The sequence below is a fragment of the Condylostylus longicornis genome, unplaced genomic scaffold, assembly GCF_029603195.1.
Source record: "Condylostylus longicornis isolate FDR11 unplaced genomic scaffold, ASM2960319v2 ptg000049l, whole genome shotgun sequence".
NCBI classification, from domain to species: Eukaryota; Metazoa; Arthropoda; class Insecta; order Diptera; family Dolichopodidae; genus Condylostylus; species Condylostylus longicornis.
In genome coordinates this window covers 4,921,099-4,939,442 of record NW_026578018.1, presented here as the reverse complement: position 1 = coordinate 4,939,442, position 18,344 = coordinate 4,921,099, and the positions used below count along the sequence as shown (strand labels likewise).

Sequence of the window (18,344 nt, the reverse complement as noted above, 5' to 3'; positions counted from 1 at the left end):
TCATTTTCATCATTTTCAGATGATCTTCATTGCTTTTGATCTTAGTGAAAATCACATTTAAGTAAATTAAGTTAAATGAAAGAGAAAACTTGTGCAGATAGATGTAATATATACACATATTTATGTGCCTATATAATGTTAACTATAAAATTATAATATAAGGCAAATTTGAGTGATCTATGCTACTAAAGGATAACATTAGATTTGAAAATAAGTACAGTATACCATAAAAAAAATTACAATAATTTATTAATGTTGAAAACTTTCAAAAATTTTATGTTTATGAATTAAAATCTTTAAGGCAGGTCTGTTAGATTCTTTAAAACAAATAATTAAGCTCATATATATAAATAATATATCAGTCTTGTTAATAAAGAACGAATTAGAAAGGAATTGTAATATTACTTAATATTCATCAGAATCACATTGTGCCTTACATTGGAGCCCATTTTTTTTGGGCTCCAAACTTTACTAACTCCCCACGGTTTCCTTTTCCTTCTCCCTTATATGATTTTTAATTTGTCTCTTTCATGCAGTATAAAGATAATTGATACTTGGTCTAAGAAATTCATCTGAAAAAAAAAAATAAAAAATAAACACTAAATAGAATGAACTTTATTCATTAAATATTTTAATTATAAAAAGTGGTGTTTTTTTACAAATTCTCAACTTTGTAAGAATTCTATTAAATGGATAGAATTTGTAAAATTTTGTGTTTTCATTATAAACATCTAGTTATTTTTGTTGCTTTTAGTTGTAATACAATAAGTAGACCAATAGTGTTAGCAATAAACTAATCAGTTTAAATGGTAACATTAATCGCCAGTAGTGTTTCTATATGTGCACAATAAAATGACTTCTACGGTGTCATATGTAATTTATTAGATCTGTAAGTTATAATGTATTAGAGAACTAAATACATAAAAACTAAAATCTTTTTGATTATAAACGAAAACGACATTAGAAAGAGATTAATTATGTATGGACATAAATTTTTTCGATCATCCACTTTAGTTGTATAGATAATTTTATTATAATTAGGGTGTGTGTATGCATTTACACCTTCTTCCTTATACATAATTTTTAAATTGAATATAAGCAGTTTAAATGAAAATTTTTAATACGTTTTCAGGGAAAATGTTTTACAATTTGTGGTTTTTTTTTTTATTTTTATTAATTTTTGTTAAAGAGGATATGCACATTTATTTTATACACGTATACTACATAATGTGTGTATAAAGTATAACACAAGCCATGCACTTATTTATGTACATATGTATATAAATATGTTATATGAGCCTATATATAAGAAATTGTAATATACTCAATGACTTCGCTATATATCTTTGTGATTTTATATCTTTTCTTTAACTCGCATCATAAGGCACCAAAAAAATAATGTTTTCATTTTATAAAATAAAATTATAAAAATAAAATTATATTTTGTTTGGTTGTATTTTTTTTTTTTGTGTTTTTTTGAAAATAATTTCAGTAGTCAGTTGACGATTGAATTGTTGGTTGTTCAACATAGGCAATTATCATTCTAATTAAGTTATTGTGTGCTAATTTAATTAAAAGCAAAACAAGAAAGTAAACAAATAAAAAAAATTAAAAATATATATTTTTTTTTATAATACAACAATTTTCATTTTTTAATAGAAACCAATCTATCTTAAAAAGAACTTGAAACTGTCGCAAAAAATTAATTTTGATAAAAAAAAAATAAATAAAAAAATTTAAACAAATTTTTCTTATTTTTTTTATAAATACTTGTATATTTTAAAATGAAATGAGTAGAAAACAAAATAAATAAAAATAAAATTTTAATTTAAGAAAAATAAATAATTTCAAAAAAAAAAAATAAATAAAACAAATCAAATTCCATTTCAAATTTAATTTAAAATTTTCAAATGAACAGAGAGCAGCTACACGCGACCAATAAAAATTGATCAATTTTGATTTTAATTCAATTAAATCGCAGAAAAAGACAAGAAAAAAAGAAATTTAAAAGTCGCGACTTAACAATTTCAACTCTTTAATTTTTTAATTTAATTAAAATTAAATTTAAAAAATATCCATTTTATGTACAATTACGGTTAAATTAAGTTTTTATGTTTATAGTTAATTATAATTAAAATTAAATACAAATTAAATTTAATTTTATTATTTTACAATTATTTCTATAATAAGTATATGATTTAATTAACAAAAAAAAAAAAAAATAAATACAATATGTTAAATTATCATCAAAATGACAATAATTCAAATTGTACAACTTCTGCGCCATCATCTCTAATATCGAAAACAACAGAAATAATACCAGTACAACCAATTGGTACAGGACCGTCGCCATCTACATCAACAATTGCTTATAATTTTTATACAAATAATAATAATAATAATTTAAGATCTTCAATAAATCATCATCATCATCAACAACAATCGGAACATCATATACAACAACAACAACATCAACATCATCATGATCATCAACAACATCAAAATGGTACGCCACCAATAACATCTAATAACAGTAATAATAATAATAATCAAAATTTACAACACAATAATGAATTAAATAATAATGAAAATAAAATGCATAACAGTAATAATAATAATAATGATAGAAATAATTTTAATTGTAATTATATAAATAATAATCATAATAATAATAATAATGAAAATGCATATTTAAATATAACATCAAATACATATAATCAATTAAATGATAATAATATTAAAAATAATAATACTAATAATAGTAATAATAATAATAATGATTTAAATAATCAATTTTTAATAAAAAGTGATACAGATAATGTTAAAAGATTTTCAGTTAATAATTTATTACAATTAGCTGCTGGTGTTACAAATACAAGCGACGGTAATTTAAATAATAATAATAATAATATTGTGTCACAACATAGACAATTTAATCATCAACAAAATATTGATATTATAACAAATCAAAATAATAATAATAATAAATGTAATAATAATATTGAATTAAGTAATAGTAATAACCGTAATAGTAATGAAAATAATAAACGTTTAAATAGCAATAATAATAATAATAATCGCAATAACAATAATTGTCATATCAATAATAATAATGAAGAAATTGAATTACGTAAGTTATAATTAAATTATATATAAAGGAAATAATTAATATATTAATTAATTAAATTAAATAAAAATAATATATATACATATAAATTTTATTAATTGTATAATTATAATGTAATCTAATTACAATTTTTTTTTTATTACATTTTGTTTTTACTATAATTTAATTGTGAAAATTATTTATATAATCATTGAGTTGAGTATCACTTGATATCTTTTATGTACATCAGATGTACTGCAAAAATTATTTATGCTAATAAATAAAAAATGCATAGTAAATGAAATATGCGAATATAGTTTATATACAGCAGCATTTCCGTGAAGCAATTTAAGATATAACTTTACTTATGGAATAAAATCTAAGTATACTCACTTACATAAAAAATGAAATTGTGCATTTATATAGGTACATTCAATATAATTTCTAGTTTTAGATTTAAAAAAATTAAAATAGATATAGATTAAATAGTGAAAATGAAAACCCTTTGAAATAACAGGCTGTCTTATTAAAAATGTTGCATATTTTTCGGAGAGCTATCAAAGAAATTATTTTGATAGTTCTACTACAAAGAAAATTGATTTGGTGATTAATCGAAATTAAATTGAGTTTATAATATCAAAGAAATAATTTTTCATAAAAATTTATCAAATTTTAGAGGTAAAGGAACGAGGTAAATGTTTTATTTTGTTTTAACAATAAAGTATAATATTGTTAGATAAATTATTAAAATGTGAAGCTTATTCAAGTCATCTTTGTTTTAAAGTGAAATGACTTCAAATCTTAAATAAAATTGATGTATAATAATTAGGGATTTACTTGAAGTATAAATTCTACATTCAGAAAGCTGTTGCTTTTTATTTTATTTTGAAGATATAGAAAAAAGAAGTCATCAATTTTTTTGTGTTTGTAAATTTTTTAATTACATAATACTGTTTACGATTTAAAGGCGTTAAATTGTAGAAAAATTATTTTTAAAAAATTTTAGTATTTAAACCATGACTAAGGCAGATACATTTAAAGAATTTTATTCCAGAGAAATATTTTTTTACTAAAATTTATTTGCTTACAAAATAACTGCTATCCATTTTCTTAGATGTAAAAAGTTTTTTGAAACGAACACATTAATAACAGACAGAGCAAAACTGATAAGGACATTTTTAAACGATATAAACTGGCTTCTCGTCTTGAAAATTAAAAATAATTATCCACTATCATAAAAATTTAATTACAAAATTATATAATTTAATTATGTTATTCCATTTTGGGATTTTATCATATTTTTTATGAATGAAAACAATAGTTTGTATAATCTTTGATGAATTATGCTCATGATAAGCCTATGTGTTGTAATAACAATAACTAACAAATTTGTTAAATGAGAATAAGTAATTCTCACACATACATTCCCGGAAGTATTTTATCCTCCGTCGGCTAATAATATTATGTATGAATAATTAAATTTAAATTGTGAATTATATCATGCGTGTTTACCCATGTAACATTTATAGTTACCATAATACACACTTAATTATACCAGAATATATAGTCAATTTAATAATTTTTGAAAATTTATCGTGATTTATTTAGGCTTGAAATACAAATATTACCTAAAAATTTTACATTAATTACAGTATTTATTATACAGTACATTAATGTTTTGAGTACTTTAGCCGTAACAAACAACACACACACTATGATACAATATCGTACCTTTTATAATAATTTTTTTAAGGTCTGTTTATAAGTGATAATAATTAATAAAAATTAAATGATTTTCTCACCTCACACATAAAGTCAAAATATTTTCCCATCTTAACGTTAATTAATTTTTCTCAGTTTTAATTAATTTACGAAATTTTTTTTTTCAAATACAAATCTGGATTATTTCAAAAAAAAACAAAATTTTTATTTCAAATTATTTTTTTTTTTTGTTTTTGAAAAGGTTTTCATGATTTTTATACCCGCAAGAACTTACGTTCGAAGGGTATACTAAATTTGCCTTACCGTTTGTAGTGTGTTTTTTTGATCAGCGTCGAATTCTGAGTCGAATCTGTTCTTCCGCCCATCCGTCCGTCCGTCCGTTCCAACGATAACTCAATAACTAATTGACCTAAGTTCACCAAATTTTTACAAATGATTTATTATAGTAATATCCAATCTAAGTAGGGTTGTATACCACAACTATGGTATACAAGATTGGATATGATCGGGATACTAGTTCGGGTAGCTGCCATACAACTTTAAAAATTTATTTGGCAATATCTCAGACACTATAAAAGCTGCAAATGTGTTTGATAAAATTCGTTGAAATTGCTTGGCTCTTTCTAATAGCTGCCATACCACTTCAATAGTAGTTTGGCCATATTTTAGAAAATATTGAAAACACAGTACACAGAAATTTTGCATAAATTAATATGGCAACTCGTAATACGGCAACTTAAAGTCATAGTCTGCCCCATAGTCAGCTATGACATATTTATTTGCTCATAGGATAATAAATTCGTACGGATATCACAAAGTTGACACGGTCAACTCTATTTTTCTCGTTTTTTCTTATGTTATAATCTTTTTAATTTAATTAAAATGCTTATCTTAAAAATATTTGTGAAATATATGTATATTGTTAAATTTCTTAATAAAAGCTAATTATTTACGACATATAGGACTGAGTAAAATAAATATTTTTGGTAATAATCTTCTTAATCTACAAATGTTCATTTGAATTATAAAAGTTCTATATAGATTTATGTATGTTATAATTAAGCGAACTTTAATCAGAAATAAATTAGTTTGATATCAAATATTAGGATATTAAATTTAAGATTAATTTCTTAGGGACGCTTCTCAAATATAATTTGAAGGTCTTAGAATTGTTGATTTTTTTTCGTATTACATATATAGGTTTCCATTCTCTATGAAAATATTTAAATATTATATTATGTCACCTTAAGCAGTTCTTCATTAATATCATCAATTAGAGAACTTTATAGTTATAGCAATTTTCATTTCTATAAGAAAATGTGTTACAAATTTGATATACAGACTATAATAATCCTTTTGTAAAAATGTATTAAAAGTATAATTTTACTACCTTAATAGAAATTAAAAATTTTCATGAATTTTATTAGTCCCATTGTTTCACTACTTAACTATTATTTAATGCTGTAAGGAAATGATCCTATATATACCTAATTGAAAATTACGTAATTTTTAAGAAAAGAAAAAATGTTTAACACGTTTAGTCCATTTCTTATATCGTATTAATTTTAAATAGCTGAATTACTTGAAGAAAACTGTGAACCTGCCTAGCAATTTTACGAGTACTAGTTGCTTACTTACATATATATATTCCATTATACTTATGACATATTTAAATTTCAAAAAATTACTTTTAATCAGAAGTTAGTTTAAAAAATTTCCCTTACCATTAAAAAGAAATATTAAAGTAATAACACTAATAAGCTGATACGTCTCTCTAAAGGTATATAAGATTCCAAGATAATTTCAAAAAACAAAAATTAACTTTTAGCTCTTATACAAACTTTTATTAATAAAAAATTAAGTACTTATTTATTAAAATAATTATTATTAAAGTTTTTCCATTCTTTACAAAGAATTAAGAAATATTGCGAAAGAAAATTTCTGCGATCGTTTTATAATTGCCATACTTAACTTGAATTCGATAGAGATTTTCAATATTCGTCAATATTATATACGAATTATGATCGAAATGAACCGATGATAATTCTAATTCTAGTTATTTTGATCTGAGGGTTAAAAATATGTATCCATACTTTAAATTATGTTTGACTTAAAAAAATGAAAAATTTTAAGTGTCCTCCATACTAATAAACTTTAATCCTTACTAACTTTTTTACCATCTTCCTTTTCCTTGCCCATTTGCTTGGCAAATCTGTTGCACAATAGTTTATACTCGGCCTAAGCAATTCTTCTAATTTTTTTTTTTTTTCCTTTGTTCACTCCTAGAAGGAGCATAGGGCTAGTGCATAATTTCTCATGCACTAGTTTCATAGCGTCATAGGGTTTAACTACGTAGGTGACTAGCCTGCCGTAGTTTTTTTTTTTTTTTTTTTTTTTTTATTTATATTAATTATTTGAGGTTATATTAATATTTACTGTTTATTTTTCTTAGTTTTTTTAATATCGAATATTAGGAATACTTGAAAATTACTTGTATAATATTTTTATTAGTATTGTATATTAAGTTATAATAATATTGAATATAATTTTTATAATTCTTCTAATAATAATAATTAATTGATTCGTTAGATCGTCTACGGCGCATATTTTTAGGAGCATATAATTGATTGTTTTCAAAACTAGTTTTGGTTACTTTTAAATCAGTGTAACAGCCAATTTGTATACAACTTCATTTTGCTCTGCAAAATTTATAATTATTAATGAATATAACTAATAAGCCTGATCATTTAGTTTTCTGGTACCTTTAAAATATCCAAAAATTACTTTATGGCAGCGTACATACATATAATAAAAAATATGAAACATTTTAATTATTATCATTTAATGAAGATGCAATCATAACTAAATCAAAAATTTCAATTTAATGTTCACATTTTTTTTTTGCACAAATTAATTAGTGCGAATTATTAAATCATCTAAATCCGCATTATAGTTACAAAAAAAAAATATGTAAACGCATAAGTAATAATAATAATAATTTTTTATTATGTCATCATATACTCGTATGCATGTATGTTGAGTAAGTAATTTATTCCAAAAAAAAACAAAGAAGGAAAAGGAAAATTTTATGCAGTGTATAATTGTTTGAAAGACCATATTTCATCTCAACAGGATTGTCGGCTCATTTTAAAGTCAACGATGCCTATACATATATGTGCCTTGTATGCCTTGTATATGTCATAATATTAAAAGTATATTTTTTGTGTAAAACAAAGATATTATACGCATAAATATTTTCTGCATGGGGGAAGATCTTTTTGATATTAGCGTCATCAAAACAAAAGAAAAAAAAAATTATGAAAAATGTGTCATTTAGAAAAAAAAGAAAATCATATTATGCAAAAATTACATGTAAAATTATGTCGGAAACTATTAAAAATTTTCATGACAATGTTTTTGAATCAAATGTTTCTTATATATTTGTAAATTTGCTGTCATAATATGAAGGAATAAAATATTAAAACTGATTTTATATAAAATTTTTTTTAAAAATTATGTTGATGATGTCCTTGAATATCTATACAGTTGATAAATTTGGAATGCCCCCAAATGAAATTCAGATAATTAAAAATTTTAAGGTTAAATAATTACAAGTATATATTATGATACAGGTATTAAATTAAATATGAGGCTGTTTACACATTTATGCACTGAACGTATGCGCCTATAGCACCACTTGCAATTGAATTATTTCTATAGCGCCCATCAAAATTCATATAGCACTTATTAAATATGTAATAAGAAGATTGTAAATTCTATTTTTTTGCGGCAATAATGAATTTTGAACAGCAGTTGTAAGTCTTTCAAAAAAAATGACTATATTTTATTTTAGGACTAAAGTTTATAATAAGTATTTTATTGTCAAAACCTTTACGAAGTATGAGAAGATTTTCATATTCAAATTCAGTTTCAAAATAGAATATGAGTGAAAACCTGAATAATTGTATGTAGTTTAATTCAAAATATTAAAATATTATAATAAATATTGTACTTAAGATGTAAAGCAAATAAATATTTTAAGCAAAAACACATAGTTATGCATAAAATAATTAGGCTGTTGAAATATACAAATCAAATATAATTCTAGTTTGAAACGCAAGTTTTAAATTTTCTATAAAATTAAGAAATAAATATCTTGAAAATTTATTTTTTGTATTATGAAAGTTTCTAGCAATGAACATGATTTCCAAAAATTAAATATCAAAATTGCTTAATATAATATAATTTATATTGATTGAATAACATAACCGAATGAGTTGTATCTTATTTGTGAATGTTTTTGTAAAACAACATCCTTTTAACAGAAAATGCAACATTAACGTTAACATTAACCTAGTCTATAGGGATAATAGTTGCTTAAGTCTTAAATTTGTAATTGTTTCTATACAAAATTTGTAATCTGCAATTATGTTAACTAATAAACACTCTATATTTTACTGGGTAATTGAAATTATACTGCTAAGTGATTAAGTTTCACAGCTTTTGAAATGATTACTAATTGCAAATCAAAAATAAATTGGTAAAATAAATAATGAATTTTCTTAATTTCTGGTCGAATAACTTACATACGTTATTGTGAACACATGTATGTTTAATCAAAAATTTATAACACTTACAAAATATTTCAAAGAAGTCACGGGGACTACAATAATATTTTTTTTAGAATCGTTTTAAATTTAAGGTTCCCATTTTCTCACATTGTGCAAAATAAACTTTCCTGGACTAATACGTTTATTATCTTGTATTTTCTTAAACTAATAATTTTCAATATATGAAAGCACAATCAACTCTGAAAATGATCACTAATAATATGTATAATTTTTCATACTTATAAATTTATTAATTTCCAATTTATTTAAAAAAAAAATGCTTTTCATTTAAATCAATAAAATATGTAAATAAAATATTTGCAATTTAAAAATTTAATGAATAATTATTCAAAATTTTTATTAATAAAATAGAGAATGACCTAAGATGAGATCTTTTATGAAAATACCAGAAAAAAGAAAAGAAAAACTCAAGAAATAAATACAAGTGTTTCCGATCAAAAAAAAAAAAGGAAAAGTCAATGTTTTTTTTATTATATCATTATTTTATGTACATTTTATTCAATATTCATTTAGCATTATTACTTTTAATAATTTTATAAAATTAATAGCCAATTTGAAATTGAACAAGTAATTCTGAAAAATTATCATTAATTTAGTACTTGCCCGAATATTCTAGCAAACTGTTCTCAAAATAAAATATTCAATTATATTTCAGTAATAAATTCATAGATACATAATTAAAAATTAAAATGAATTTTAAAATTAATTTAGCAATTTTTTGTGTATTTTTTGGATGCTGTAGTAATTTATATTTTTTGGAAAAACTTATTATAATTGATCCTGGCTCTGGAAATTTAATAACATTTTTACAATTTTTATTTATTGCCTTAGAAGGATTAATATTTACAATGAAATTTTTTACAAGACAACGTAAAATACCATTAAAAGATTATATTATTCTTGTTATAATGTTCTTTATAACAAGTTTATGTAATAATTATGTATTTGATTTAAATATACCAATACCATTACATATAATATTTCGTTCTGGTTCTCTAATAACAAATTTAATAATGGGAATATTTATATTAAAAAAAAATTATAATATTATAAAATATATTTCAGTAATAATGATAACAATTGGTATATTTATATGTACATTAATGTCTGGATTACAAATAGAAGAGAAACATCATCATCATCATCATCATCATATTGAATTAAATGAAAATCAAATAAAAAATCAAAATGTTTTTAATGAAAATGGTGAAATAAAAAATGAATTTATAATGAAAAATGATGATAATATAACATCACAATATTCAATACATTTTTGGTGGATTATTGGTATTGGATTATTAACATTAGCATTATTAATAACATCACGTATGGGTTTATATCAAGAAGTTTTATATAAACGTTATGGAAAATATCCAAAAGAAGCATTATTTTATGCACATTTTTTACCATTACCATTTTTTGGTTTAATTTATAATAATATTATACAACATTTTATAATTTGTTCAAATTCAATAAAAATTTTAATACCAATTATAAATTATTCAATACCAATTGCATGGTTATATTTATTTGGTAATATTTTAACACAATATATTTGTATTAGATCAGTATATATTTTAACATCAGAATGTTCATCGTTAACAGTAACATTAATTGTAACATTAAGAAAATTTATTTCATTAATAATTTCAATAATATATTTTAAAAATTTATTTACATTTTATCATGGTATTGGTACAACATTTGTATTTTTCGGAACAATATTATTTACAGAAATATTTTATAAAAATAAAAATAATATTGAAAAAAGTAGTTTTACAAGTGGAAAAATTAATGAACCATTTGAATCAAGAAAAATGATTTAATTATTTAAATAATTTATAATTTTTAAAAAATAATTTAATATTCATTTATCTAATATGTTAAAATCAAGTTAAATTTAATAATTTTAATAAGGCTTTTTTTTCATAAATTTCATAAAATTCTCTTCAGTTTATTTACTAAAACTATTGAAACATGTTATGTATTTATTATTATTTAATTTAATTTTACTGTAATAAAATATTTTATATATAATAAATTTCTTTTTTTGTCAGTTTATTAATTTGATGTAAAAAGTAATTATTCTAAAGTTTAATATTTTTTATAAAATAAATTTAAATAACTGTTATACAATATTGGAAATGTTAATTTGACAAAAAATGACATTGATTTCAAAAAATTTATTGTACTTCCATAATTTTAATTTGAAAATTAATTCAGAAACATCTCGAATTTTAATGTAAAAACCTTATGTTGACTTGAACAAGCACAAGTATACGTACGTCCATTTTTGGCCTGTGTTAAATTTCAAATCATTCTGTAAAATTTCAATTAAATTTTTTTGAGTATACAGTTCCTGTTGAAATTAAGGAAATATATTCCTGGAAATCGGTTAATAAGGAAGTGGAATTGTTTTTTTTGTATATTGAAAGTGTTGACAAACTTAAATATATAGTTGCTTAAACTGCACATTTAATACTACTTTTCATAATTTGCAATCAATTGCAGAAATTAATAGTCATTTGTGGATAGTTAATGATTTTGAGTTTTTTCTATAAGATAAAATTGACCTAAAATATTAGACGACAGATGAATAAGGATGTCAGCTTAGAATTTGAAGGGGAATATAATTAAGTATTAACAGGATTAATAATTCTCTCGCAATATTCAAGGTATGCAAGGTGTTATTAACGTGCTGCCGTATATCGATCCTTATTTTCTTTTTTTAATTATTATAATAATAGCTTTCTTGTCCAGGATGCCAGTTATATGATATTCTATATTTTTGTATGTATTGTTGTATGTATAGTTACATGATATTCTATATTGTTATGTATGTAACAGTATAACAAATACTAAAACAGAAAATGAATTTATTTATAGCAGTTTTAAACCAAAAAGAAAATTTTTTCAAAATAACTACAAATATTTTGAAAAAAAAAAAAAATCTTCCTATTAAGGCAGAGTTTATTTGTCGAAAGTGTTATATATACATTATGTACATATGAATATATTTTAAAAATATGATATATTCAATAATTTCTAATGTCATATAAAAATGTTTCCTTATCATTAATTTTCCTATAAATATGAAAAAAATTAAATAAATTCTATTTTATTTATACATTTCTAAAATTCATAATTATGCAAGCAAATAGTAAGTACATTATTGCAATAATTTAACCATAATTACCCATAATTTATTCAATTAGCATAACAGTGTCTTAGTGTTTAACTATTACAATCTCTTCTCTTTATTATTTTCACTATATATTGCACTTTTATTTCTTTATACTTATGCACTTCTATAAAATTAAATTTGTTTTTTTTTTTAAATGCATACTTGTAATTTTTCTATTCAATTTTATTTTATTTTCTTTTTTAAAGAAATTATCTGTGAAGCATTTAAAGACTCATTTGTCTTAATTAAAATGATGAGGCATGAGAAGGAAAACGAAAAAAAAAAATCTTAGAAAAACCAAGTGAATTCCAAAGGGTTTTCTTTGATTTGTCTTGTTTTTTTATGTTTTCCCTTTTTCTATTTTCCTTTTTTTGAAATTTTCTTAAATATTTTAGTTTTTTATTATCACAATATCGCACCCAATAAAAATTATCATCAACTTTTCAAGTCAAATGGAAAAGTGAATTTTTATATTATGTAAGGAGTTTTCAAATTTTTTCAATTTTTTATTTTTTTTTTCTATTTACATACAAAATTTTACATCAGTTTTGTAATTCTCTTTTTTAACAGAAAAAATAAAGAAATAAAAGGGACTTCTTTGGAGGCCTTTCCGTCCGATATTGTTATTTTAGAAATGCATATCCCGTCAATGTATTTTAAATTGTTTTTAATGATGTTTCTTTAAAAAAAAATTGTTCTCCGTCTTTTTTATTGCTATAGTCTGTACATATTTTGTATTCATCATTATGTATGTGTATTCAATAAATAAGAGAAATGGAAATAAATTATATAATAAAAGTATAGTAAGTAAGTAGTACTCTTTTACAGTTGCAGATGATTGTGATAATGTTGTATATAGTACAAAAGTAATTTTACAGCGGTGAAATTTTGAAATCTCAAAGGAATTGCAACCTTTTTTTTTGTATCATTTGTTTTTCTTATTTTGTATTTTTTTGATGATTTTGGTTTTGTTATATATAAAGGAAGAAAAAAACATATATGTAGTATCATTATGTTTATGGGATATGATTTGGATTTAATTGAAGTTGACATGCGGCACCAGTGAATATTATGGCATACCAGCACATATGTTTAACATTTTTAAGAATAAAATGAAAATGTTTGTCCCTATAATATTTAAGTATATATGAAATGGTTTGTTTATGACCAAGAATTGGTATATACAAAATAATAAAAAAAAAGTTTTAATATTCCTCTGGATTAAGCCAATTTTACTCGTTTAAGTTTATCAATAATCAAAATTAAACAACTATATACAATTAATTATATATATACTTATCATTGATTGTTCTTCGGCATTTTATTATAATTGTTGTTGGGTAAAGTTAAATAAACAATTAAATTAAAAAATCTACTTCGAAAATGGTTAATACTCAATGAAATTAGTTTATTATTGAATTTTAAAAGTAGCTGAAATGAGAACTTGCTTTGCAAGAGCTTCAATATTTAATTAGTTTTTGCATGTGTTATTCTTAAAACAACAATGCATGTCCCTAATATTGGTACACTTAAAAATACGCTGCATTTGTAGTGCAATTACAAAAATCGCCTTCTGTATATCACTATAAACTATATATACGTGAATATACAAAGCTATTACTAAAAAAATTAGTAATTACGTCATATAAAATGTATAAAAGTAATTTTCTTTTAATTATACTTTATATGTCTTAGGGTATTTTGCCCATATAAGCGCAATATTATTAAAATTACCATTTTATTGCAATAAAAAATAAGTAATTAGTATAGCAGAAACAATTAGCATCAATTAAATCTAAAATATAAATTGTTTAAGTCTGAAATTTCTTTAAGCGGAATAAAAATCCTTGCTCCCTAAATATTTCTTAATCCTCAAAGCCAGATTCAACTGTATGTATATATATATAGAATTTCCAGCTATCCGACCTCACCAAGTTCTCGAAATAACTGTATAAGGTTTAAAATTTCTCTTTATTGAAAAGTGAAAGGGAGAATAAAAATATAAAGAAGCAACATTTTTTTTTCGTTTTTTCGGAAAATTTTCTTAGAAAATCCATAAAATTTTCATTCACATAAAAGGACATTCTTGCTCTAATTGATTTTTGAAAATGAGATTTTATAATTTAGAGCCTTTTTTTACTTTCCATATTATTTTGTATGTAAGTATGTACATATAAATTTGTATGAACGGAGATGTAGGTAAATTAAATATAAGACAAATCAAAAGGAAAATGTAAAATAAAACATAAAAATTTTTAATGACTTTTCCTTATAATTTCATGATATTAAAATTTTAAAAATTGCATACTTTTTGTATTAATATAAGTGAAAAAATTAATTGAACACGACACTAAACAGTCCTTTCGTTAAATTTCTCTGTATTATGTGTTATGTATGTATGTGTGTGTATATAAATATATATATATATGAATTGTGTATTGTATATAAAATTTTATAATTTAATAATATTTATAAGAATTTGTTTTAGCTATCTACCATAATGTGAATCGTAAATCAAATTATACTTACGTTGTGTTACATACATTAAATGATCATTTTAACGACCTTGTTTTAGTTAATTGCTAAGATCGTAAGACATTTAAAAAAAAAAAATCTTTTTAAATAGATATTTATTATATTAAAACCATTAAATTATTTCAAAAAAACTTTCTCACTTTTAATAATTTTGAATTATTTTCTATAAAATATAGAATTAAATACAAAAGCAAGAAAATGTGGTAATAAAAAATTTAAAATTTTATTGTTTGATGCCATTAATATTTTATAAATGAAAATATTAGTATATTTTACGTATGTATGTATGTAGCTAACATAGGGTTATTATGGTTAAGTAAATAAACAATAAATTGATTTATGTATGCATGTACAACAGATTAAGTATATTTTAGAGCAAAGACAAAAATAATATACCTATTTATAATAAATCGAACAATAAATTATTTTGTATTTATGTTAATTTTGTAGTTTGGTTAATTGGTTAGAGACAGTTTGGGGTATTGGTTATTCAACTTCAACTTTTATTTTATATGATGGGATTAATACCCCCTATTTCTATTTTATGGTTAATTTGAAAGTGACATAATATATAGGTAGGTAGGTACATCAGTTTATTTACCTACTTATTTAAAATCATCTCCAAGGCAATGACAATGTTATTTACTTGTTATTGAAAGTTAAGTTGTTAGACACAAAAATAAATATACTAAAGCAAATAACCGGTTATCAGTATAACCAGTTGTTGGAGCAACATTTCATTTTGATTTGAAATTGATTTAGGTAACTTTCAATTTTCCATAATTATCTTAAGTTTAATTTTTACTCATGCAACTAAATCTACTTTGAGGGCTTTAAAACTATTAGAGTTAAGTGATCAAATCATGTTATTGATGTAAAAATGGCTATTAAAATAATTCAGTTCTTCCCTAACTGCCTGCCTACGATAAATATTCTTAAGAGAAAATTGTGTTTTTTTTTAATATACAGATAAAAATGGAATTTTTCTGTTTCTTCCTTAATTGTTAACGACTAGGATAAATTACATAAATATGAGAGTAGCCTACACGTAGTAGATGGCTACACACATAAATCAAATAGGCACTTACCTTAATGAAATTAAATGCAACTACATCCATACAAACATACATTTGTACAATACATTATAATGATGTTAAATTAACATTATAAACGATATTTATTAAAATAATCTTAATATAAGCTTTTCACATATTTGCTTCTCATAAAATTTATATTATAATGCAGGTTCTATTAATTTTTGTTTTAGTTTTAATTTTAAAATTTCAAAATTTTTAATGAATTTCTCACTAAATAACATAAAATTAATATAATATATTTTTAAATATCACTTATCATAGGTACATTCACTGCATTTTATTATAAATTTCCATTTTTAAATTTTCAATTAAGATTCAGAATAAGGGAAATATGAAAAAAGAATTTTTTTTTCATATTAGCCCTCTATTACCACAGTATCAATAATTTGATTATCTTTATATGTATTTTCCTCTATAAATTACAAACTCTTTATATTCAACCCTAAAAGCACCAGTTTTTTAACATCTAAAAATAAACACTTTGATTTTTTATATTTACGTTTTTTATGAAATCTAATAAAAAAAAAACGAATGATTTTTTTAAGAAAATCTTTTACCATTTAAAAAATCATAAATCTTGCACTTGTGTCATAATGTCACATCAAGAAAAACATTTTCCCGCTTTTTTAGATTTTTTTCTTTTTGATTTTCAAAAAACAAAAAAAGTTGAAGAAATAATAAAAAAATACTATTATATAATCTAATTAAAATGAATTAACTACTACATTTTATAAAAAAAAACATATCCTTAGGGATTACAAAATTATTTTCAATTTAATAAATTTCTTTTAACTAAATTAAAATAAATGTGAAAATTCAATTTCTAATTACAATATTCTTACTTTTTTCTTTTAGATGATTCATATGAATCAATTTCGTCAACAGATAATATTGGAATAATCGGGGGTAATTGTACACTTTCACCAACATCAAAAAAACCAAGACGTAATCGTACAACATTTACAAGTCATCAGTTGACTGCTTTAGAAAAAATTTTTGAAAGAACTCATTATCCTGATGCTTTTGTAAGGGAAGAATTAGCAAATAAAGTTGGATTGAGTGAGGCTAGAGTACAAGTTTGGTTTCAAAATAGAAGAGCAAAATTTCGACGAAATGAAAGAATTTCAAATGGCAATAATAATAGTCACCGAAACACAAGTTGCCTAACATCACAACCTATTCCAGCAATTAATAATATACATAAAATTGAGAAAAATTCATCTAATTTATATGGACATCAACAAATGGATTTTACAACGGCGGCAGCAGCAGCTGCAGCTGCAGCTGTACATCATCATTCAGCACATCCATATCATTTAGGTTTTCCAACTGGGTTAAGTATGTTCTCATCATCGACAGCACCCACTCCAAATGCAAAATCTTATTCAAATTCAGTTCCATATGGTACATTTGCAAATGATCCAGTAAATAGTTCAGCATGTTCTTCTTATTTTAATTCAAATTATTGCTCAACAAATTATCAAGCACATCATGGTTTTGGTAGTGTATCAGCGGCTGCTGCTGCTGCAGCTGCCATACGATATAAAAGTCAAGGATTTTCAACTTTGTGATTTCTTGTCTACGTTTTAACACTCACATACATATTTTTAAATGCTTAGGTATTTAATTTAAAATAAATCTGAATAACTTGTAGCATTTTTACCTTTTAGCTAATTTGTTAGTATTCTACTGAATTATTCATTTTTAAATAGGTATAGTATTATGAATTTTACGAATAAATTATAGAAAAATTTAAGAATCAATATAATAAAAAATTTATATTAGTTTTTATTTTTTGCATCATTTGAAACCCAGGAAAATTTTCGACGTTCAAGATTACGGTTGTGGTAAAACGGGAAAATTCAGTCATAGGGTTAAGATAAAGTGAAAATTAGAAAGATCTTACTGGTTAAAATGAATGTTGTTTCATGGACTCCAGTAAAACCTACCCGAAAAAAATAAATACTGCCTACAATAAAAAAATTCATGAGTTATTAAGACTAAAAAACGTTGTGAAAACAAAAATTCAAATTGATTTTTTATATTATCCATGTATGTATGTATTTATT

General features: G+C 22.4%; 2 protein-coding genes across 2 annotated transcripts; both read left to right on the top strand.

Moving 5' to 3' along the window:
* The first annotated feature begins 806 nt into the window (after positions 1–806).
* LOC129611472 (retinal homeobox protein Rx1-like) lies at positions 807–17,846 on the top strand. The gene is made up of 3 exons (XM_055524649.1): positions 807–825; positions 2,312–2,506; positions 17,131–17,846. Exons 1-3 carry the CDS (start codon positions 807–809, stop codon positions 17,844–17,846), a joined length of 930 nt encoding a protein of 309 aa, XP_055380624.1.
* On the top strand, positions 8,771–11,195 carry LOC129611391 (UDP-xylose and UDP-N-acetylglucosamine transporter-like; the record flags this gene model as incomplete). Its single annotated transcript, XM_055524526.1, has 3 exons — positions 8,771–8,792; positions 10,171–10,618; positions 10,712–11,195. Coding segments are annotated over exons 1-3 (954 nt in total), but the record flags the coding sequence as incomplete, so codon positions are not given.
* Positions 17,847–18,344: the final 498 nt, after the last annotated feature.

What these genes read in the sequence shown, in the direction of transcription:
- LOC129611472 (XM_055524649.1), top strand. An exon ending in TCATCAACAACATCAAAATG is followed by an intron (nt 2,507 to 17,130) that starts GTACGCCACCAA and finishes TTTTTCTTTTAG; the next exon opens with ATGATTCATATGAATCAATT.